At 43.0% G+C, this 25,281-nt stretch overlaps 1 protein-coding gene across 1 annotated transcript; it reads right to left on the reverse strand.

The window, feature by feature from the left end:
- Positions 1 to 914: 914 nt before the first annotated feature.
- LOC121586457 (class I histocompatibility antigen, F10 alpha chain-like) lies at positions 915 to 23,488 on the reverse strand. Its single transcript, XM_041903150.2, has 7 exons — positions 23,347 to 23,488; positions 9,688 to 9,948; positions 2,654 to 2,932; positions 2,085 to 2,399; positions 1,707 to 1,724; positions 1,492 to 1,566; positions 915 to 1,182 (listed from the first exon to the last, which is right to left on the reverse strand). Exons 1-6 carry the CDS (start codon positions 23,399 to 23,401, stop codon positions 1,517 to 1,519), a joined length of 978 nt encoding a protein of 325 aa, XP_041759084.2. The 5' UTR covers positions 23,402 to 23,488; the 3' UTR covers positions 915 to 1,182; positions 1,492 to 1,516.
- Between the last annotated feature and the right edge of the window lie 1,793 nt (positions 23,489 to 25,281).

A 25,281-nucleotide genomic window follows, 5' to 3' on the forward strand; every position in this document is an offset into this window, starting at 1 on the left:
TGTTTGAAACGCAAGTGGTTCTGAGCTTACGTCAATATAACACAGGTAAGCTAACAGTTACAGAAATCGAGAATGCAGACAGGCTCTATCTGAGCTACTGTTTCCAACACACCACCACCTGTTGTAACGTTGGGCACCTGACCAAATGTTATTATAATATTTTTTTTCAATGCCATGTATTGCTAAAATAAAGGTTTCAGGAAGGTTTAATGAATATAAAATGACAGATTTGTTTTTGCTTTTCAAACTATACTGAACAAAAATCTAAACGCAACATGTAAAGTGTTGGTCCCATGTTCCATGAGCTGAAATAAAAGATCCCCAAAATGTTCCATACGCACAAAAAACGTATTTCTCTCAAAGTGTACACAAATTTGTTTATATCCCTGTTAGTGAGCATTTCTTCTTTGCCAAGATAATCCATCCACCTGACAGGTGTGGCATATAAAGAAGCTGATTAAACAGCATGATCATTACACAGGTACCCCTTGTGCTGGGGACAATAAAAGGCCACTCTAAAATGTGCAGTTTTGTCACACAACACAATGCCACAGTCTCAAGTTTTGAGAGAGCGTGCAATTGGCATGCTGACTGCAGGAATGTCCACCGGAGCTGTTGCCAGAGCATTGAATGTTAATTTCTCTACCATAAGCCGCCTCCAACGTCGTTTTAGAAAATTTGGCAGTACGTCCAACCACCCTCACAACCGCAGACCACGTGTATGACGTCGTGTGGGGGAGCGGTTTCATCGACGGTAATTTGAATGCACAGAGATATCGTGGACGAGATCTTGAGGCCCATTGTGAGGCCCATTTTTTAAAGGAATCTGTGACCAACAGATGCATATCTGTATTCCCAGTCATGTGAAATCCATAGATTAGGGCCTAATTTATTTATTTCAATTGACTGATTTCCTCATATGAACTGTAACTCAGTAAAATCTTTGAAATTGTTGCATGTTGTTTATATTTTTGTTCAGTATAGTTTAAACACCAATATCGCCATTATCAGACCCATTTAGTGTAAAAAACACAATTTTTGTCATTGTATAGTTTAGTTGTGCAGTTATTAGTTATATCACCAGATAGTGCTTTAGAGAAAGGTGTCTGTGGCTGGGTGCACATTACTTTGACTCAAAATAGAAGAGTTCACTGTCTTTCTTCTCTTTTCTGTGCTTCTCTCCTGTGAAGACAGACAGACAGACAGACAGACAGACACACAGACAGACACACAGAGAAAGACAGACAGACAGACAGAGAAAGACAGAGAAAGACAGAGACAGACAGACAGAGACAGACAGACAGACAGACAGAGGTCAGTGAAGATGACAAACTAATACAGCATGTTCCACTGAAGACTCCAAATCCTAACTTTAGATATCCACTAATAACTGAAACCTGTGTACATCATCACATGCATTCATGTCAATTAAGGATTGGTGGTAAAGTTGACATTGGTGTTTCAAAGACAGACACCCAGAGAGATATTCACCTGTTTGATTAGTGAGAGAGAAAGCTCATTCCTTTGGAGCAGAGTTGTGGGAGGAGTTGGAACCAACATCAGAAGCTACAAGGAAAACAGACACAACCACATTCTAAAATACATTCATTCCAACACAATTAATCCAAAGTCAGAAGCTAATGATGAAGCGTTTGTGTTTCAGTTTCAGTGATGAAGTCAGAAGCAGAATAAAGGCAGGCACTTACTGTTGGCCGGAATGAAGCCTGAAACACAGAGATAAACATGATGTTATTATTGACTCTGATAGCTTGGTTTGGTGGAATATTCTCTTATATAATATACTCTTCCAAATGACATCCCCAGCAACAACAATGACCAATAGGAGAGCTACCACCCCTCCAATGATGGGGGTTGGGTCAATTGCACCTGTACTCAACAGAACAGTGCGTTTTCATCTCAAATGAACTCCAAGCAGCATCCCCAATGTCAATAAAAGTTCATGAGGTCAATGAGAACATGCAGTCAGAAAGGTAGTGTTACTGAATAGATAAGTGAACAAAGATTAGGAATATTGGGCACATTCAGTTGGAGGGTTGGGTATAGTGTATATTTCTCCCTCTTACTGATGTTGGTCTTTCCCCAGTTGGTCTTGATCTCAGGCTCAGTCAGAACCTTGATGAAGTCCTCCATGATACCCGTGACTTGAACCACACACTGATACTTGTTCTTCGTCCACTCCTCAGGCGTCACTGTAAGGTGGGTGCTTTTCTGGAATGTTCCATCATCGTTGGGGAGAGTCTCTTCATGCTCCACATCTTCATGCTCATCGTGTCCGTCTTTCTGCCAGAACACCATGACTCCACTGGGGTAGAAACCTGTAGCGTGGCAGGTCACTGGAGAGGAGGGGGTCTTCTGGAGCAGAGACACTGAAGGAGGAACTGGAGGGAGAGAATAAATAGAGGGAATAGACAGACACACAGAGATAGATATGTGAGAGAAAATGACAGAGCGGGTGGCAGAAAAAGAGAGAACATGAGAGTTAAATGACAAATGCTTTTCATTATAATCATATTGTACATGAATCTCAAGTTAATGTGAGGTCAATACAACACATTGTGAAATGGTTTCTGATAATGAAATATCACATCATTGCTGTGTAAGTAGAGCTATGTCATATCAAGTGTCTCTGTACCTGTCCTCTTCAGAGTGCTCTTCCCATAGTCCAGATACTTCTTCAGCCACTCAATGCAGGTCTGCATTAAGTAGTGTTTGTTCTGCTCATTGAAAGCCTTGTCACTGTCCCACTTGTGTTTGGTGACAAGTGCCTGTGGCATTGTAGCGATCCATGTCAATGTTTTCAGGTCAAATGCTATGAAATCCTCTCCATCATATCCAAACTGATCAAACCCCTCTGTGACTCCAGTCTCATCATCCCACTCACAGCCGTACATGTTCTGGACAATGTGCACACCTGAGGGGAAAAAGAGAGAGAGAGAGGATCATCACTACTGTGCATCGCTCCATCTGTCCTCCAGATTCCATCTGCCAGTGGGATCTCCATCATCATGTATTAGTTGTTCAACCAGACTGGAATAAAACAGAGAGATCAGCTCAGACCTCTACAGTGTGATGATGACGTCACACCTTCACCACAGAGACAGAGAGAGTTGATGAGGAGACTCAGAGAGTGTGGATCTATTCTACACCAGCTGATGTTGGCTTGGTTCTATCTACTGTGTTGAAGATACACATTGTGTTCATTACAGTAGTGTTACTCTAACAAATGAATGTTGTAGAATACTGTAGTTTTCAGTGAGGTATGTCAATTAATAAAACACTGTTGCTAAATGAAGACTGTCCACTAGTGATGATGTCATAGATAGATGAAGTGAGAGAGGATCCTCTGTTCAGTCAGGAACAACAGGAGAGAGAGATGGAGAGACCAAATCAAATCAAATCAAATCAAATGTTATTTGTCACATACACGTGTTTAGCAGATGTTATAGCGGGTGTAGCGAAATGCTTGTGCTTCTACATTTACGTTTACGTCATTTAGCAGACGCTCTTATCCAGAGCGACTTACTAATTCTAGCTCCGACAGTGCAGTAATATCTAACAAGTAATATCTAACAATTTCACAACATATACCCAATACACACAAAACTAGTAAGGAATGGAATTTAAGAAAATATACATATATTTCAAAACACTGCTACTCCTACTGCTCTCTCATCGTCTGACCATGTGTTCTCGCATACCCCGAGAGCATCTGGTCAGCGGGGTGGTGGCACAGGAATCTTCATCTCTCCCAAGTGGACATTCTCAATTTTTTCCCTGACCCATCTGTCTATCTCCTCATTTGAATTCCATGCTGTCACAGTCACTAGCCCATTTAAGCTTAATATCCTTGTCATCTATCGCCCTCCAGGTTCCCTTGGAGAGTTCATCAATGAGCTTGACGCCTTGATAAGTTCCTTTCCTGAGGATGGCTCACCCCTCACAGTTCTGGGGGATTTCAACCTCGCTACGTCTACATTTGACTCATTTCTCTCTGACTCCTTCTTTCCACTCCTCTCCTCTTTTGACCTCACCCTCTCACCGTCCCCCCCTACTCACAAGGCAGGCAATATGCTTGACCTCATCTTTACTAGATGCTGTTGTTCTACTAATCTCACTGCAACTCCCTCCATGTCTCTGACCACTACTTTGTATCCTTTTCTCTCTCGCTCTCCTCCAACACTACTCACTCTGCCCCTACACAGATGGTAATGCGCCGTCGCAACCTTCGCTCTCTCTCTCCCGCTACTCTCTCCTCTTCCATCCTATCATCTCTTCCCTCTGCTCAAACCTTCTCCCTCCAATCTCCTGATTCTGCCTCCTCAACCCTCCTCTCCTCACTTTCTGCATCCTTTGACTCTCTATGTCCCCTATCCTCCCGGCCGGCTCGGTCCTCCCCTCCAGCTCCGTGGCTTGATGACTCATTGCGAGCTCACAGAACAGAGCTCCAGGCAGCTGAGCGGAAATGGAAGAAAACTAGACTCCCTGCGGACCTGGCATCTTTTCACTCCCTCCTCTCTACATTTTCTTCATCTGTTTCTGCTGCTAAGGCCACTTTCTACCACTCTAAATTCCAAGCATCTGCCTCAAACCCTAGGAAGCTCTTTGCCACATTCTCCTCCCTGCTGAATCCCCCCTCCTCCCTCTCTGTGGATGACTTCGCCAACCATTTTGAAAAGAAGGTTGACGACATCCGATCCTCGTTTGTAAAGTCAAATGACACTGCTGGTCCTGCTCACACTGCCCTACCCTATGCTTTGACTTCTTTCTCCCTCTCTCTCCAGATAAAATCTTGCGACTTGTGATGGCAGGCCACCCAACAACCTGCCCGCTTGACCCTATCCCCTCCTCTCTTCTCCAGACCATCTCCGGTGACCTTCTCCCTTACCTCACCTCGCTGATCAACTCATCCTTGACCGCTGGCTATGTCCCTTCCGTCTTCAAGAGAGCGAGAGTTGCACCCCTTCTCAAAAAAACCAACACTCGATCCCTCTGATGTCAACAACTACAGACCAGTATCCCTTCTTTCTTTTCTCTCCAAAACTATTGAGCGTGCCGTCTTTAGCCAACTCTCTTGCTATCTTTCTCAGAATGACCTTCTTGATCCAAACCAGTCAGGTTTCAAGACTGGTCATTCAACTGAGACTGCTCTTCTCTGTGTCACGGAGGCTCTCCGCACTGCTAAAGCTAACTCTCTCTCCTCTGCTCTTGTCCTTCTAGACCTGTCTGCTGCCTTTGATACTGTGAACCATCAGATCCTCCTCTCCACCCTCTCCGAGCTGGGCATCTCCGGCGCGGCTCACTCTTGGATATCGTCCTACCTGACCGGTCGCTCCTACCAAGTGGCGTGGCGAGAAGCTGTCTCCGCACCACGTGCTCTCACCACTGGTGTCCCCCAGGGCTCAGTTCTAGGCCCTCTCCTATTCTCGCTATACACCAAGTCACTTGGCTCTGTCATATCCTCACATGGCCTCTCCTATCATTGCTACGCTGACGACACACAACTAATCTTCTCCTTTCCCCCTTCTGATAACCAGGTGGCGAATCGCATCTCTGCATGTCTGGCAAACATATCAGTATGGATGACGGATCACCACCTCAAGCTGAACCTTGGCAAGACGGAGCTGCTCTTCCTCCCGGGAAGGGACTGCCTGTTCCATGATCTCGCCATCACGGTTGACAACTCCGTTGTGTCCTCCTCCCAGAGTGCGAAGAGCCTTGGCAACACCCTGTCGTTCTCCGCTAACATCAAGGCGGTGACCCGATCCTGTAGGTTCATGCTCTACAACATTCGGAGAGTACGACCCTGCCTTACACAGGAAGCGGCACAGGTCCTAATCCAGGCACTTGTCATCTCCCGTCTGGATTACTGCAACTCGCTGTTGGCTGGGCTCCCTGCCTGTGCCATTAAACCCCTACAACTCATCCAGAATGCTGCAGCCCGTCTGGTGTTCAACCTTCCCAAGTTCTCTCACGTCACTCCGCTCCTCCGCACACTCCACTGGCTTCCAGTTGAAGCTCGCATCTGCTACAAGACCATGGTGCTTGCCTACAGAGCTGTGAGGGGAACGGCACCTCCGTACCTTCAGGCTCTGAGCAGTCCCTACATCCAAACGAGGGCATTGCATTCATCCACCTCTGGCCTGCTGGCTCCCCTACCTCTGCGGAAGCATAGTTCCCGCTCAGCCCAGTCAAAACTGTTCGCTGCTCTGGCACCCCAATGGTGGAACAAGCTCCCTCACGACGCCAGGACAGCGGAGTCACTCACCACCTTCCGGAGACATTTGAAACCCCACCTCTTTAAGGAATACCTGGGATAGGATAAAGTAATCCTTCTACCCCCCCTTACCCCAACCCCCCCCCCAAAAAAAAAAAATAATAAATAAATAAAAATAAAAATAAAAAATAAACATTGTAAAGTGGTTATCCCACTGGCTATAAGGTGAATGCACCAATTTGTAAGTCGCTCTGGATAAGAGCGTCTGCTAAATGACGTAAATGTAAATGTAAATGTATATATGGATAAGCAATGACAGAGTGGCATGGACTAAGATACAGTAGAATATTATAGAATAGAATGCAGTACATACATGTGAGATGAGTTGTGCAAGATATGTAAACATTATTAAAGTGACTAGTGTTCCATTTCTTAAAGTGGCCAGTGATTTCAATAGGCAGCAGCAGCCTCTAATGTGCTAGTGATGGCTATTTAACAGTCTGATGGCCTTGAGATAGAAGCTGTTTTTCATTCTCTCGGTCCCAGCTTTGATGCACCTGTACTGACCTCGCCTTCTGGATGATATTTTATTTTTTATTTTATTTCACCTTTATTTAACCAGGTAGGGGTGAACAGGCAGTGGCTCGGGTGGTTGATGTCCTTGATGATCTTTTTGGCCTTCCTGTGACATCGGGTGCTGTATGTGTCTTGGAGGTCGGGTAGTTTGCCCCCGGTAATGCATTCGGCAGACCGCACCACCCTCTGGAGAGCCCTGCGGTTGCGGGTGGTGCAGTTGCCGTATCAGGTGGTGATACAGCCCCGAGAGGATGCTCTCAATTGTTCATCTGTAAAAGTTTGTGAGGGTTTTAGGTGCCAAGCCGAATTTCTTCAGCCTCCTGAGGTTGAAGAGGCTCTGTTGCGCCTTCTTCACCCCACTGTCTGCGTGGGTGGACCATTTCAGTTTATCTGTGATGTGTACGCCAAGGAACTTGAAGCTTTCCACCTTCTCCACTGCAGTCCCATCAATGTGGATAGGGGGTGCACCCTCTGCTGTTTCTTGAAGTCCACGATCATCTCCTTTGTTTTGTTGACGTTGAGTGAGAGGTTATTTTCCTGGCACCACACTCCCAGAGCCCCTCACCTCTCCTCCCTGTAGGCGGTCTCGTAAATGTTGGTAATCAAGCCTACTACTGTTGTGTCGTCTGCAAACTTGATGATTAAGTTGAGGCGTGCTTGGCTACGCAGTCATGAGTGAACAGGGAGTACAGGAGGGGGCTGAGCACGCACCCTTGTGGGGCCCCAGTGTTGAGGATCAGTGAAGTGGAGATGTTGTTTCCTACCTTCACCACCTGGGGCGGCCCGTCAGGAAGTCCAGGACTCAGTTGCACAAGGCAGGGGTTCAGACCCAGGGCCTCGAGCTTAATGATGAGCTTGGAGGGTTCTATGGTGTTGAATGCTGAGCTATAGTCAATGAACATCATTCTTACATAGGTATTCCTCTTGTCCAGATGGGATAGGGCAGTGTGCAGTGTGATGGCGATTGCATCGTCTGTGGATCTATTGGGGCGGTAAGCAAATTGAAGTGGGACTAGGGTGACAGGTAAAGTAGAGGTGATATGATCCTTGACTAGTCTCTCAAAGCACTTCATGATGACAGAGGTGAGTGCTACAGGGCGATAGTCATTTAGTTCAGTTACCTTTGCCTTCTTGGGTACAGGAACAATGGTGGCCATCTTGAAGCATGTGGGAACAGCAGACTGGGAAAGGGAGAGATTGAATATGTCCATAAACACACCAGCCAGCTGGTCTGTGCATGCTCTGAGAACGCGGCTAGGGATGCCGTCTGGGCCGGCAGCCATGCGGGGGTTAACATGCTTAAATGTCTTAATCACGTCGGCCACAGAGAAGGAGAGGCCACAGTCCTTAGTAGTGGGCCTCGTCAGTGGCACTGTGTTACCCTCAAAGCGGGCAAAGAAGGTGTTTAGCTTGTCTGGAAGCGAGACGTCGGTGTCGGCGACGTGGCTGGTTTTCCTTTTGTAGTCCGTGATTGTCTGTAGACCCTGCCACATACGTCTCGTGTCTGAGCCGTTGAATTGCAACTCCACTTTGTCGCTATACTGATGTTTAGCCAGTTTAATTGCCTTGCGGAGTGAGTAGCGACACTGTTTGTATTCTGCCATATTCCCAGTCACCTTGCCATGGTTGAATGGGGTGGTTCGCGCTTTCAGATTTGGCGCGAATGCTGCCATCTATCCACGGTTTCTGGTTAGGGTAGGTTTTAATAGTCACAGTGGGCACAACATCACCTATACACTTCCTGATAAACTCAGTCACCGTTTCAGTGTATACATCTAAATTATTTTCGGAAGCTACCCAGAACATATCCCAGTCGCGTGATCAAAACAATCTTGAAGCGTGGATTCGGATTGGTCAGACCAGCGTTGAATAGTCCTTAGCACGGGTATTTCCTGTTTGAGTTTCTGCCTATAGGAAGGGAGAAGCAAAATGGAGTCGTGGTCAGATTTGCCGAAAGGAGGGCGGGGGAGGGCCTTATAACCATCCCGGAAGTTCGAATAGCAATCTTCGAGGATTTTGGCAGCGCGAGTACAACAGTCGATATGTTGATATTTTATTGTGAGATATCCTAGGTCGGGTGACCAAAAGGACTCGAGTTCCTGTATGTTACTACAATTACACCATGAGTCGTTAATCATGAAACACACACCTCCGTCCTTCTGCTTCCCGGAGAGATATTTATTCCTGTCTGCGTGATGAACTGAGAACACCTCTGGCTGGACCGATTCCGACAGAATATCCAAGAGAGCCATGTTTCTGTGGAAACAAAGTATGTTACAGGCCTTGATGTCTCTCTGGAAAGAAATCCTTGCTCTAAGTTCTTCGACCTTGTTAACCAGAGATTGAACATTAGCGAGTAGTATACTTGGAAGCGGTGGGTGGTGTGCGCGCCTCCTAAGTCGAACCAGCAGGCCGCTCCGAGTGCCTCTCCTCCGCCTGCAATGTTTTGGGTCAGCCGCTGGAATCAGTTCAATTGCCCTGGGGAGGGCAAACAAAGGATCTGCTTCGGGAAAGTCGTAATCCTGGTCGTAATGCTGGTGTGTTACCGGCGCTCTGATATCCAATAGTTTTCTCCGGCTGTATGTAATGATACAAAACACTTTCTGAGCAAATAATGTAAAAAATAATACATAAAAAAACAAAATACTGCAAAGTTTCCTAAGAGCTAGTCGCGAGGCCGCCATTTTCGTTGGCGCCAGATCCACACACAATTAGAGCAGAGAAGACCAAACACACATCATCCATCATCATCAACATCACCATCATCATCATGAAGAAAATTACCCTGGAATGACTGGCTGAATTGGCCATTTACAAAAGATGTTTACTCTTTGCATATTTGAAATATAACTTATTAAGGATAGTGCATCACTCACCTCCAGTATGATTGAAGCGATGCTTGGCAATATCAATGTTGGCTTTGAAGGTCTGCTCGGCACCAATGGAGGACTGAGTGTTTCTATTCCAGTAATCAGGGCCAACTGCTTCTTTTATCCACTCCTGTCTGGGAGTTTCTCTGCGGCTGACGCTGTCATAATATGACACGGGCTCTCCATTCACCAACCCAACAGTCACAAACTCTGGGAAGTCTGGTATTCCGGAGGTCGCAGTGTACACATAACGCAGTGAATGCGTAGCTGTAAGGTAGACAACGTTTATAAGATCACTAAAATGCTATGATTTAACTCCATTCCAACAGTCATGGGAAATACTGGCAGTGTCCGAATACCCATAGGCTACTTGCGTCCTAAATAGTAGGCTGCTTGAGTATGCGAAAAATAAAGTTTAATATACTGAACAAAAATCTAAATGCAACATGTAAAGTGTTGGTCCCATGTTTCATGAGCTGAAATAAAAGATCCCAGAAATGTTCCATAAACACAAAAAGCATCTTTCTCGCAAATTTTGTACACAAATTTGTTTACATCCCTGTTAGTGAGCATTTCTCATTTGCCAAGATAATCCATCCACCTGACAGGTGTGGCATATCAAGAATCTGATTAAACAGCATGATCCTTACACAGGTGCACCTTGTGCTGGGGACAATAAAAGGCCACTCTAAAATGTGTAGTTTTGTCACACAACACAATGCCACAGATGTCTCAAGTTTTGAGGGAGCGAGCAATTGGCATGCTGACTGGAGGAATGTCCACCAGAGCTGTTGCCAGATAATGTAATGTTAATTTCTCTAGCATAAGCTGCCTCCAGCGTCGTTTTCAAGCATTTTTGCAGTACGTCCAACCAGCCTCACAACTGCAGACCACGTACGACGTTATCACGACTTCCTCCAACGCTGCCTCCTCTCCTTGTTCGGGCAGGCTTCGGCATTCGTCGTCACCGGCCTTCTAGCCACTGCCGCTCCTCATCTCATCATTCCATTTATTTTGTCTTGTTTATTTCACACACCTGGTTCATATCCCATCATCAGTACCTGTATAAGTGTTCCCTCTGCCCCCTTGTCTTTGTGTGTGATTGTTTATTGTGGAGGTTAATATAGCTCGGTGGAGCTCTTTTGTATTGTGTATCGCCGGGATATTCTCCCGTGTGCCTTGTTGTTTTCCAGTGTGCCGTATTTCCGCACTGGAGTGTTTTACGCATTGCTGTGTACCACTGTGTTACGGAATAAACCATTTATTCTGTGATTTATCCTCCTGCGCCTGACTCCTTCAAAATCACTCACCACAGACGTCGTGTGGGCGAGCGGTTTGCTAATGTCAACGTTGTAAACAGAGTGCCCCATGGTGGCGGTGGGGTTATGGTATTGGCAGGCATAAGCTATGGAAAACGAACTCAAGTGCATTTTATCGATGGCATTTTGAATGCACAGAGATACCGTGACGAAATCCTGAGGCACATTGTCGTGCCATTCATCTGCGGCCATCACCTCATGTTTCAGCATGATAATGCTCTGCCCCATGTTACAAGGATCTGTACACAATTCCTGGAAGCTGAAAATGTCCCAGTTCTTCCATGGCCTGCAAACTAACCAGACATGTCACCCATTGAGCATGTTTGGGATGCTCTGGATCGACGTGTATGACAGTGTGTTCCAGTTCCTGCCAATATCCAGCAACTTCGCACAGCCATTGAAGAGGAGTGGGACAACGTTCCACAGGCCACAATCAACAGCCTGATCAACTCTATTAGAAAACACCATAATGCAACATTTAGAAAATCGAGTATACTCTAAGTGCCCGGATGTCATACTCATTTTGGCTTTGAGAACAGCTGATCAATTAGATGTGGGATGTGCTACCGAAATCAACGAATAGTGGGAAACAACGCAATCACGCATGACGCATTCTCAGTATGCAAAAATATGTTTTATAGTATATTAATTTTCCTAAAAAATTGTATGGTTTAAATAACAGGGTGTTATACTCATTTCGGCTATTCATCTAGTAGAATTCGATGAACACTTTTCCACAATGCATTGGAAGAGGTGGGCTGCGAGTGACAGACCCTAGTTCTCTTCAAGTAGCCAAACAACAAAACTAGGCTACTTGAATGGGAAGATGTCGAATAGCGAAGCTTCTCCGGTTGGTGTTCAAATGTAGGCTAAGTTCTCCTTAAAATAATCACGAGTATTGCATCGTAGGCTACATCTTTGAAAACAATTTTTAATACATCTGTGAAAAAGCGTCCCATGGTCTGTTTTATCAACTAGCTCAATGTATTCCAAACACTGGTGGTAACCAGATGATCCCAATAATTTTGGTAGCCTAGTTAACGATGCCCCCCTCCGGTATGTTCTATTGTGAACTGTCCGGGACTCCTTGTTGTTTCCCAGTTTACTACTCAAAGATATTTAACTTATTAAGTCAAAGATTAAATGAACTGCAATACACTGGTCTCAAATATAGTAGCATAACTAGGCTACACAAAACCACGGCGGACCCATAGTAAAATGAGAGGCTTTTCTCTGTATTAAAACGTGTCCCAGTGCAACATGCCTCTGCCCACAGGGGTGTGGCTTACTGAGCCTCTGGTATCCCCTTATTGGTATCCAACAAATCTATATATCTCACCACATCGACACCGGAGTTTGGGATGTGGCTGCGTTATAAATGTCATGTTAATCAGGCCTTTTGATTTAAGAAAATTGATTGTTTTAGTTTTATAGGCTAGGCTACCTATTTAATTATTTAATTAATGGATCAAGCCTTAGCATCATTCTGATCTCATTCCCAATGATCAGTGCTTTAGTTTATTATGTTGCTGTCCAGCGGTTCTGAATTTGCCATGCACCCGACTGTCCACGTTTTTCTGTGCAATAGCCTTTTGATTTGAACATTTGAAAAAGTTTTGGTGTGTATACTAGGCTATTTGATTTAATTTATATATGTTACAGCACTTTGGTTTCTCTAATAATTATGTTGAAATGGAAACAAAATGATCTGTTTCTGTCTTCAGTCCTTTTTAAATAGGACCGTGATAGTCTGCCTATAACCAGCCTGAGTAGGCCTATAACTTGTGCTTATGAACAGCCCTTAGCGGTGGTACAGTGGTGAGAACAAGTATTTGATACACTGCCGATTTTGCAGGTTTTCCTACTTACAAAGCATGTAGAGGTCTGTAATTTTTATCATAGGTACACTTCAACTGTGATAGATGGAATCTAAAACAAAAATGCAGAAAATCACATTGTATGATTTTTAAGTAATTAATTTGCATTTTATTGCATGACATAAGTATTTGATCACCTACCAACCAGTAAGAATTCCGGCTCTCACAGACCTGTTAGTTTTTCTTTAAGAAGCCCTCCTGTTCTCCACTCATTACCTGTATTAACTGCACCTGTTTGAACTCGTTACCTGTATAAAAGACACCTGTCCACACACTCAATCAAACAGACTCCAACCTCTCCACAATGGCCAAGACCAGAGAGCTGTGTAAGGACATCAGGGATAAAATGGTAGACCTGCACAATGCTGGGGTGGGCTACAGGACAATAGGCAAGCAGCTTGGTGAGAAGGCAACAACTGTTGGCGCAATTATTAGAAAATGGAAGAAGTTCAAGATGACGGTCAATCACCCTCGGTCTGGGGCTCCATGCAAGATCTCACCTCGTGGGGCATCAATGATCATGAGGAAGGTGAGGGATCAGCCCAGAACTACACGGCAGGACCTGGTCAATGACCTGAAGAGAGCTGGGACCACAGTCTCAAAGAAAACCATTAGTAACACACTACGCCGTCATGGATTAAAATCCTGCAGCGCACGCAAGGTCCCCCCTGCTCAAGCCAGCGCATGTCCAGGCCCGTCTGAAGTTTGCCAATGACCATCTGGATGATCCAGAGGAGGAATGGGAGAAGGTCATGTGGTCTGATGAGACAAAAATATAGCTTTTTGGTCTAAACTCCACTCGCCGTGTTTGGAGGAAGAAGAAGGATGAGTACAACCCCAAGAACACCATCCCAACCGTGAAGGATGGAGGTGGAAACATCATTCTTTGGGGATGCTTTTCTGCAAAGGGGACAGGACGACTGCACCGTATTGAGGGGAGGATGGATGGGGCCATGTATCGCGAGATCTTGGCCAACAACCTCCTTCTCTCAGTAAGAGCATTGAAGATGTGTTGTGGCTGGGTCTTCCAGCATGACAACGACCCGAAACACACAGCCAGGGCAACTAAGGAGTGGCTCCGTAAGAAGCATCTCAAGGTCCTGGAGTTGCCTAGCCAGTCTCCAGACCTGAACCCAATAGAAAATCTTTGGAGGGAGCTGAAAGTCCGTATTGCCCAGCGACAGCCCCGAAACCTGAAGGATCTGGAGAAGGTCTGTATGGAGGAGTGGGCCAAAATCCCTGCTGCAGTGTGTGCAAACCTGGTCAAGACCTACAGGAAACGTATGATCTCTGTAATTGCAAACAAAGGTTTCTGTACCAAATATTAAGTTCTGCTTTTCTGATGTATCAAATACTTATGTCATGCAATAAAAAGCAAATTAATTACTTAAAAATCATACAATGTGATTTTCTGGATTTTTGTTTTAGATTCCGTCTCTCACAGTTGAAGTGTACCTATGATAAAAATTACAGACCTCTACATGCTTTGTAAGTAGGAAAACCTGCAAAATCGGCAGTGTATCAAATACTTGTTCTCCCCACTGTATATTGTCCATATACCACACCCCCTCTGGCCTTATTGCTTAATTATACTATGTGCACAACTAATGGAAGTAGCCTAGTGTGACAAAACATTTGGTAGCAGACCAAACATCAGTGATTTTGAAAAGAGATTCATATTCTAGAAAATGACATTTTCTATTTGAAAGGTATTTTAGCTGAGGAAATAGGAGATTCAGCAACTCTTGGGAGGACAATATCATTAAATAAAAAAACATCTACCGGCATACACTAGGGGCAGCACCGCCATTCATTTTCAATGAAAGAAAAGCGGTAAGAAGCAGAGTGGGCGGGGGACCGTTGGGCGGTGCGAACGTGGTGTGGGAGGTGATGAAAAAGTTCTGCATTTCCCAACTTTATACAAATCACCAGCGGGGAAAGGTGGGCGATGACCAATCATATCGCGTGGTTCCCCTGACGAATTTGACGCTCTGCGACCCAACACTGGAGACTTTCTTCAGCAGATGGCTGACAAAATACTACGATGGAAGCAAATGTAAGTAATTATAAACCGGGTGGTTCGAGCCCTGAATTCTGATTGGCTGACAGCTGTGGTATATCAGACCGTATACCACGGGTATGACAAAACATTTATTTTTACTGCTCTAATTACATTGGTAACCAGTTTATAATAGCAATAAGGTACCTCAGGGGTTTGTGGTATATTGCCAATATACCACGGCTAAGGGCAGTATTCAGGAACTCTGCGTTGCGTTGTGCATAACAGCCCTTAGCCGTGGTATATTGGCCATATACCGCACCCCCTTGGGCCTTATTGGTTAATTATAATATCATAACGAATCATGCAAAAAAAATGTACAGTTGAGAGGACTATGTTAGTTAACGTAGAGACAAACGATTATGCATATTCTTTTGTCATGAAGTTAATTTAAGAAATTATCTATTTAGCAAGCTAGCTGACTGGCTAAAATTAAACAGCTAGCTAGCTATTTAGCTTTATGGGCGCTTTGACATCAGTAGGAAAATGTAATTCGTGTTATTTCATGTTTTAGGGTCTCCTGAGAAAACCAGCAAACCAGGCTGTCATCTTGTGAACCAGTTGATGTAAATAATCTAGCTAGCTAGCTAAAGCATTTACTGCAAATTTTATGTACAATTTTGTAAACTTGCCTTGCTGATATTTGCCATGCGATGCAGCTGAAGTAACATAGCTAGCTAACTATTTTCTTGCTTATTGTGTAATGGGGGATAAAAATACCTGTATGCCTATGGATGTGTAGCTAGCTATGTAGCCGATCTGTGTATGAACCCTAAAATGTTTTGTATAAATATTAGTTCAGAACAGTGGTTTTAATTGCTTCCACCAGTTAATCATTAATCCCCAAGAAATTGCAGAAAATGACTGTTACACTGTTACATGTCAATATTATAATGTAAATATTAGCTAGCTAGCTACAGTGGTGTAAAGTACTTAAGTAAAAATACTTTAAAGTACTACTTAAGTAGTTTTTTGGGGTATCTGTACTTTACTTTACTATTTATATTTTTGACAACTTTTACTTTTATTTCACTACATTCCTAAAGAAAATAATGTACTTTTTACTCCATACATTTTCCCTGACACCCAAAAGTATTTTGAATTGCTAGCAGGACAGGAAAATGGTCAAATTCATGCACTTATCAAGAGAACATCCCTGGTCATCACTTTTGCCTCTGATCTGGTGGACTCACTATACACAAATGCTTTGTTTGTAAATTATGTCTGAGTGTGCCCCTGGCTATCTGAAAAAAAAAAAAAATGGTGCCGTCTGGTTTGCTTAATATTGGGAATTTGAAATGATTTATACTTTTACTTTTAAAACATAAGTATATTTAAGCAATTACATTTACTTTTGATACTTAAGTATAAAAATACTTTTAGACTTTTACTCAAGTAGTATTTTACTAGGTGACTCATCTTTACTTTTACTCACGTATGACAAATTGGGTACTTTTTCCACCCCTGGCTAGCTGTGAACCTCAGCTATCACAGCCGGTTGTATTGACATCAAGACACTCTGAATGGCTTTAATGAAGCCTATGGATTGAGTAAAATATAACATAACTTTATTGTGCCAAGTATGCAAGTCGTATATTAATGTAGTTATTACCAAGCAAGAGTTCCCCACATTGTAGCCTGTACATTCAATATATTCACTGATCATGTACTTTACCTCGGCGAATAAAGGTGCGGTTCAGGTACGAATGTCTTCTTTTTCAGTCATATCCAATACCAGGAGTATCAAACTCCAGTCTTTGAATGATGCTGCATCTGCATGTGTTTATTACAATTACGCACTTCAACAGTGTTTACCGATCCATGGTCCTGGGACATCAATGGTTACACATTGTAACTCTGCAGTAGACTAGAACACATGATTTACATTTTAGTCATTTAGCAGACGCTCTTATCCAGAGTTACTTATAGTTAGTGCATTCATCTTAAGATAGCTAGGTGGGACAACCACATATCACAGGCATAGTAAGTACACGTTTCTCCAATAAAGTAGCGGGGGGATAGGTGTAGCATTTCATCGAATGAGAGACTTAATTTCAATGTGAATGTGAACCAATTCCAGTAGAGAATGTGAAAAGCTTTATTGAAAGAAGTTCAAGTGTTATTAATACATAATACAAGCATTACAAATATTACAATTGTAATATTATATTATAAATACAAGTTCAATCTGTACTTCAATGCCATCTGGTGTGCATTATAAAAACAGAAAAGAAGAAAGAGAAGGTAGGGAGAGGTGTGAGAGTGTCAAAGACAGAAAGAACAGAGGAGCAGGGAAGACAGCATATGTGGTCCTCTGTAGTTCAGCTGGTAGAGCATGGCGCTTGTAACGCCAGGGTAGTGGGTTCGATCCCCGGGACCACCCATACGTAAAAATGTATGCACACATGACTGTAAGTCGCTTTGGATAAAAGCGTCTGCTAAATGGCATATTATGATTCATGAATTACAGTGCTACATATTCTCTCAGGTCATCACAATTACATAATAGAGTCTTTAGCGGTGTCTCCTAACCAGCCTTGGTCCCCCAGGGTTATCTTAGAGCGGGGGAGGTGGCGATGACCAGACTGGGGGTTGGCAAATTCTCTCGCATCAAAACATACCTGCAGACGGGGTCTGTAGTGACGCATCGCAGTGCTAGAGGTGTCACTACAGACCTGGGTTCGATCCCAGGCTGTGTCGCAGCCAGCCGCGACCGGGAGACCCATAATGGCGACGCACAATTGGCCCAGCGTCGTCCGGGTTAGGGGAGGGTTTGGCCGGCTGGGATGTCCTTGTCCCATCGCGCTCTAGCGACTCCTTGTGGCGGGCTGGGCGCATGCACGCAAGACTGGAACTACCAATTGGATATCACGAAAAGAGGGTAAAAAATACATAAAAATAACAACCTTCCTGCAAACAAGAGACAGATGACATGATTAAGCCTTGTGTCTTCTTAATTCTAACACTATGTCAGACATCATAATCATCAGAAGGGGAAATGCAAAACTGACCTTGGATCATTAACTCTGCTACTACTACATCTCTATCTGTATTTCAATGTAAAGCATCTCTTCAATAATACTTCCTGTTGACCTGACCAAGTGACCTCTCACCTCTGATCATGCTGTGCCCTCTATATGTCAGGCAGTTCAGAAGCGGGAGTGGGGGTTCACCGACACAGCTGATATAACCTAGAGCCCTAAAACACAACTCAAAGTCAGTTCCACTGCGTTTTTTTCATTGTTCCCCTCTAATCAGGGACTGATTTAGACCTGGGACATCAGGTGGGTGCAATTCATTGTCAGGTAGAACAGAAAAGCAGCAGGCTCTAGACCTCAAAGGATAAGAAGGTAAGAATTGAATACCACTGACCTAGAGGATTTAGTGAGAAGGGGGGAGAGGGATGAAGTGATGGAGGGAGATTGTTATTGAGAAAATAAGGTAGTTAAGAGTGTTCAACAGGAATCTATCTATGTGTGTGGCCTCACCTGGTGTCCACATTGTCCACACTGAGTGGCTGCAGAGTACTTTATACTGAAAAACATGCACAGACACACGAGGACAAACAATATAGTGTAGTTACATAAATTATGGAGTGTCTTACTATTCTCCATGGTTGGTCCTCTTGCCTATTCTTTGAAGGTGGAAGGAGACAGTTGGACTCCTGAGCCTGCTTACTGCACAACACAATACATCAATCAGATTGATACACAAGTGTGTAGGTGTGGGTTGTAGGGTGTCTTAAGTGTCCTAATTTGTTTCCAGTATGGGTGACTGACACTTAAAGTCTGTTTTGTTTTTGTGCAGATATCACCCTTACCTGAACGGCACCCTCAACTGAGAAGTAGAAATCAACGGGAGAGAAACTGGGAATTGAATAACTGCAGTTGACATAGCTAAGTAAATGGAAGAATACTCTTATTGCAATGTGGGTGCATAGTGTAGTCTATGGCACAAGGTGTTGCCAGGGAACAGCACCCTCTTTAAAGAAGTAGGAGGGGAAGGTCTCCCGCACACGGATTGCCTCCCGTGCTGCAGTGCTGGCCCCTATCCTGGCAACATCCTGCAGAGCAGCATACCTCTCCTCTGGCACACGGCAGTGAGCTACAGGTCCCCTCCTGTCCATCCTAATGAAGTTATGCAGGAGACAGGTAGCCTTCACATATGCCTGAATTCCCCCACGAGGCAGTCCCAGCTGGCCCTGGTCACACTCACGACAATGCACCCAACCGTGTGGCAGTGGTGTAAAGTACTTAAGTAAAAATACTGTAAAGTACTACTTATGTCGTTTTGGGGGGTATCTGTACTTTACTATTTATACTACCGTTCAAAAGTTTGGGGTCACTTAGAAATGTCCTTGTGTTTTAAAGAAAAAAAAAAAATTTGTCCATTAAAAGAACATCAAATTGATCAGAAATACAGTGCAGACATTGTTAATGTTGTAAATGGCTATTGTAGCTGGAAAGAGCTGATTTTTAATGGAATATCTACATAGGCGCACAGTGAGTCCACCAGATCAGAGGCAAAAGTGATGACCAGGGATGTTCTCTTGATAAGTGCAACCACCAGTCCAGTCTTCCAATGGCACGTTGTGTTTGCTAATCAAAGTTTATCATTTTAAAAGGCTAATTGATCATTAGAAAACCCTTTTGCAATTATGTTAGCACAGCTGAAAACTGTTGTGCTGATTAAAGAAGCAATAAAACTGGCCTTCTTGAGACTAGTTGAGTATCTGGAGCATCAGCAATTGTGGGCTTGATTACAGGATCAAAATTGCCAGAAACAAAGAACTTTCTTCTGAAACTCGTCAGTCTATTCTTGTTCTGAGAAATGAAGGCTATTCCATGCGAGAAATTGCCAAGAAACTGATGATCTCGTACAACGCTGTGTACTACTCCCTTCACAGAACAGCGCAAACTGGCTCTAACCAGAATAGAAAGAGGAGTGGGAGGCTCCGGTGCACAACTGAGTAAGAGGACAAATACATTAGAGTGTCTAGTTTGAGAAACAGACGCCTCACAGGTCCTCAACTGGCAGCTTCATTAAATAGTACCCGCAAAACACCAGTCTCAACGTCAACAGTGAAGAGGCGACTCCGGGATGCTGACCAAGGCAGAGTTGAAGCTGAGGAAATACATTAATTGTACAACTCCATGATGATATTTTATATTCTAAACCTCAAAAGTGTATCACGGCTTGTGATTCTTGCGCACTTTTAATTACAACGCACATTCTCTATGGGATTCTATTGCCTGCCATTGCGTCCACCTGCCAAGTCCCGTAGGTAGATTCATATTAGAGTTGGAACAAATTAAAATAACAAATACTTTTTATATATATCTAGTTGACAGAGGTGTGGATGTATGACTTTTCACACATTTGATGACTTGAGACTAGACTTGAGACTGATGACTTGAAATTATCTGGCCAGTTATTTTGTGGCACAATCTCCAAGGATTACTCTCCACGCAGCCAGAGACAGTAGCTTGCAAAAAAGCATGCAACAGATTGGCTAGTGAAACGTACTCGGTCCTCTGATTGGAGTCAACACAGGTCGGGTGAGCTAGTGGTTCTCAAAGTGGGAGTCGGTCGCGAGAAGGCTTTGGGGGGGGGGGGGTCACGAGTGTGAAACTGAATGGGAAAAATACATAATTTTCATACATATTTTAATAGGCTAAATAGGTATACTTTGCCTATTCGATCTGGTTACTAACATAGGCCTACGGCATTACACCAAATTCTTCTCTCAAAAACATATTATTTGTGCTTCAGAACTGAAAAGTTCAACGTCCTGATTGTTGACCAATTACCAGTCATCAGCATTTGCGCAATGGCGGCGCACATATCCAGATTAGTGACCAGAAAGCACCGGTTTCATTTTCTCCGGTTTTGCCTGACAAAAACAGAGTAGCCTATGTTTATATTATCCATATAAAATACAGTTTAGCAATCTGCTACGGACACATCTTTGCCAGAACAATAGGCTACCTGGCGATTTCATTGATAATTATCATATTTCAGATAGGCCTAGTTTGGGTGAGTTAATTTGTCTATATACCTCAGTTCTGCATACTGGCTATATGTCTTAAGATAACTGTAACATCGTACTGCCTTCAATACTTATGGGATGAAGATGTAACATATTCTGGAGAATGTATTAAGATTTTTGTGAGGAAAAAAAAGACTACAGTCAGACCATGCTTTCCAACCTGGTTTCAGAGCATTTAATATTATTATGTACGTAAATCCGCCACATACCGTTTATTACGATACTGTATGTTACGTTTCCTATGGTTGGTATTCATTTAGTGGATGTACATCACTCATTTCAAATGAAATGTTACGAATTACAATGTGTATTATATGTTATGAATTCGCAAAACGTACAATATGTTATGAATTTGAAAAACGTATATGTTACGAATTCTAGTTAGGTGGCTAACGTTAGCTAAGCTAGGGGTTAGGGTTAAGTTTAGGAGGTAGGTTAAAGGGTTAAGGTTAGGGTTAGAGGAAGGGTTAGCTAAAAGGGTTAAGGTTAGGGTTAGCTAACATGCCAAGTAGTTGCAAAGCTCAAAAGTAGTAAATAGTTGAAAAGTTGCTGATTAACTAAAATGCTAAAGTTGTCTGTGATAAGATTCGAACTCGCATCCTTTGGGTTGATAGACCTTTGCGTTATACACCCACCCATCCACCCCGACCAAGTAACCATCTGTCTTATGTAACTATACCAAACGCAACATATTGTAATGAAACAGGCAGGGAGCAGGTCTCGAACCCTCAAGTCCAGCGCGCCATCGACTGTGCCCCTATAGCATGCTCACGTTGCAGAGTCGATATCTGCGATTATAAACCCAGGGTCATTACAAAACTCCCTCCTTTCAAAGTGTGCGTCCTCGCGCTAGCTTACAACTCAACATCTTACAGGAACGCGCTCAACGGCCAAGCACACGTACGTTCGTGGATGCAAGGTCCGATCACTTCTGACACCAATGTAATGAAACAGGCAGGGAGCAGGTCTCGAACCCTCAACCTTCTAGCCCGAAGTCCAGCGCGCCATCGACTGTGCCCCAAAAGCATGCTCACGTGGCAGAGTCGATATCCGCGCTTATAAACCCAGGGTCGTTACACAATCATAGTATTTAGAGTTTAGATTTACATTTACTATATTACGTCTAGTCTATGAGACCAGGCTGCGTTGAGAAGCAGACCCTCACTCTGCTGCTGTCTCCCTCCGCTGAGACTGACCATCAGATGCAGGCACCATCAGCCCACTAAATAAAAATAAATAGCAAATTATTTAAACATATTCTCACTCAGCTGTGCCTCAAAAGTAATACAACAACTAATATATTACCGGTGTGATCATGTAGCCCACCTCAAATTTGGAAATATATATATTTTTAAGTGGTCCTAACAACAATGTATTGGCAGGGAAATTCAAGCAAAGTCAATATGCGGTGATAATGTATTGGGCCTATAGCCAACTGCACAAACCTCATTAGTACAGTACTGTTTTTAATAGGTTATGTTGCATAGGCTTACGTTTTTAAAGTCATGCTTAAAAGATCTTGGCCTTCATTTTGACTATTAAAGTGATCTTGACTCAGAAAAGGTTTATGACCACTGCCCTAGTCGATATTGACTGCTAACATGAATAAAGTTCAGCTCAAAATGCAGGTGTAAAACCCAGTTTATTTCTGTATCTTGCGTTTTGAAAATGCATCACCATTTATGGCTGTAATGACAGGCTACATTTGCGCAGCGATTGTATTCGCGTGGGCGCTTGTGCGTGCGCGTGTCGCAGGTCAAAAAGTTTGAGAACTGATCATCTAACGAACATATTGCTGATTTGCTGTACAGCTTTAGGATCGGGTGGTGCGCAAACGTCAAATTGTAGAGAGATATGACTGCAATAAATAAATATGCAGCTCCAAAATAATATTAACTGTTTACTTTGCAAGCTCACCAGCAATGGGGCATCAAGGAACAATTACTAGCATATGCCTATTGGTCTTTCGGTTATGTAAAGATTGATTGACATTTATAATTTAGTTATGAAGCTTGCATTTTGAATTTTTTGTTCAAATTAATTATTACATAATCAAAATGTGTTGTAGACAAAATAATGAAAAGGGCTGTCTGGTAGCCTCAATAAATTGATACAGATTTGTTGTTGAACAAGTCATTGCATGTATAGATTTTTTTTCTCCCCTTCTACTGAGACACACCTTGTGACTTGACATTTGCTTGCGACTCGAATAATAATGACTTGGTCCCACCTCTGCTAGTTAATAAAAAAGGGTTGCAAACTTTGTGGAAACACACAATGATGTAATATTAAATATAACGACATATTTTTAAATACATCTCAAAGGTGAATCTAATATTAATAGAAACTTCATACACTGACCTGCACATGTAGCATGAAGGCTTATGCCTAAGAGCAGAAGGATGAAACACTTCATGACGTCGTTGGCCCGTCAGTACTGTATTAATGTTCAAATGTAGTTCGAATAGGAGTGTGTTTTATCTGCAAGGCTCTCTGTGTTGACCTCCAGGCAGAAATGACCAGAAAATAACGGTTCGCACTGATTTTGTGCAGAAATGACCAGAGAATAATGATTCGCACTGATTTTGTGCATGTTTCTAGAGCCAATGGGAATTCAGCTAACTCAAGCGTCACTAAATTCTGGGATGATGTAAACAGCGAAGGTTGAGTTACGAAAGTGAAAGTAAGTAAAAGTAAGTAATTGTTGTGTTGATGGTTGAGATTCTGCTTGGGCCTCAAAATGCCAATACAGCATACTGACTCGTGCCCATACAGACATACAAAGTACAGTAGAAGTCTCAATTACAAATCCCAAACACTGCAAACCTTCCAGATGTGCAAACAAAATATTTGGTAACTCTTCATTTTAAGGGGTCCTTCTTACAGTGTAATTAAATGTGTAATTACACTAAAACAAATATTTTTGTTAATGGTAATAACCAACAGTTACACTGTAATAACAACATGTAACTGATGGTAATTGCAGTCTGTAATTACAGAGGTGTAACATCAAATGCTTGTTACCATGCTTGTTACAAATGGGCAAGTTTAAACTAAATTCAACAATTTATTGTTTAGTTTCTTCTCAGCTGGATCCAATTCAGTAATAACTGTCACAAGGTTGTAATCTCTTGTGGACAGATGCGCTGGGTGTCTGAGATTACAAAGGTTGGAGGCTCAATAGGCTCCAATTAGCTACCCGCGAGCACGCACTCTTCAAAATCTCCACTCAATGTTGTTGCTAGCACTTGCCCCCAAAAAGTGTCCCATCTGGGTTAACTTGGTTGCGTTTACAAAAACAGATCAGATAGAGGTCAACCTCACTGACTAGGGTCTACCATAAGGGTGTCATCCCAGATTATAATAAAGAAATAACTTATAATTAATGTGTACGTTACCCATTATGACAACCTGAACCTTCTTGCCATCCAATTGAGAGGATAAACACACTAGTACACCACAGAGTACATGTAATATCTGCATAAGTAGAATGTAATTACTAGGTGTTACACAGGATTTAGATAGTTAAAATGAAACATATCTTGAGGGGTACTTACTTGTAATTACTGTGTACTTATATAGTATATTACCCATCCTGACAACCTGGCCCTCATTTTAAGACTTATGGAAGCGCCGTCCAAGTGGGAGGATAAATACACTTGTACATTACAGAGTACATGTCATATCTGTATAAGTACAGTGCAATTACTAGGTGTTACACAGGATTTAGCTAGTTTAAATGAAGTTTATCTTGAGATGTACTTACTTGTAATTATTGTGCACCTACAAAGTAAGTTACCCATTATGAAAATCTAATCGCCATCCAAGTGAAAAAATAAACACAATAATTCACCACAGAGTACATATCTGGGATATCTGCATTAAGTACATGGTTGTTATAGTATCTGAAGATTATGCCTTTGTTAAATGTTTTTCATGAAGAAATAGAATGTTGTTTATGGTAGTATCAAGAGGGAATGTTTTAGGTGTAATACCACATATCACAGACAGGAGGTGGGTTGTAGACAGGGGAGACTGGTGATTGGTCAGAAGAGGGGGCATCAGTGTTTATAAATAGGGGTTAAACGATGAGACGTTAGAACGGCCATAGCAATCTGAGGAGCCGTTCTCCGGACAACGCGTGTCTGTAATTTATGCTGTAACCTCGTGGTATGAATAAAAACTTCTAACATGATGCAGCATAACGGACTCTTTGTTGATGGCAATAATTGCCACCATTCATCATATACGACATAATGGCGCCCAACGTGGGGCTGGTTTGCGTCTCTTCTGTGT

This window comes from Coregonus clupeaformis, unplaced genomic scaffold (genome assembly GCF_020615455.1).
Source record: "Coregonus clupeaformis isolate EN_2021a unplaced genomic scaffold, ASM2061545v1 scaf1219, whole genome shotgun sequence".
NCBI lineage: Eukaryota > Metazoa > Chordata > Actinopteri > Salmoniformes > Salmonidae > Coregonus > Coregonus clupeaformis.

What these genes read in the sequence shown, in the direction of transcription:
- LOC121586457 (XM_041903150.2), bottom strand. Translation starts at nt 23,401, where the DNA reads ATGAAGTGTTTCATCCTTCTGCTCTTAGGCATAAGCCTTCATGCTACA. An exon ending in CCTTCATGCTACATGTGCAG is followed by an intron (nt 9,949 to 23,346) that starts GTCAGTGTATGA and finishes TCTACCTTACAG; the next exon opens with CTACGCATTCACTGCGTTAT. An exon ending in TCGCTTCAATCATACTGGAG is followed by an intron (nt 2,933 to 9,687) that starts GTGAGTGATGCA and finishes TTTTCCCCTCAG; the next exon opens with GTGTGCACATTGTCCAGAAC.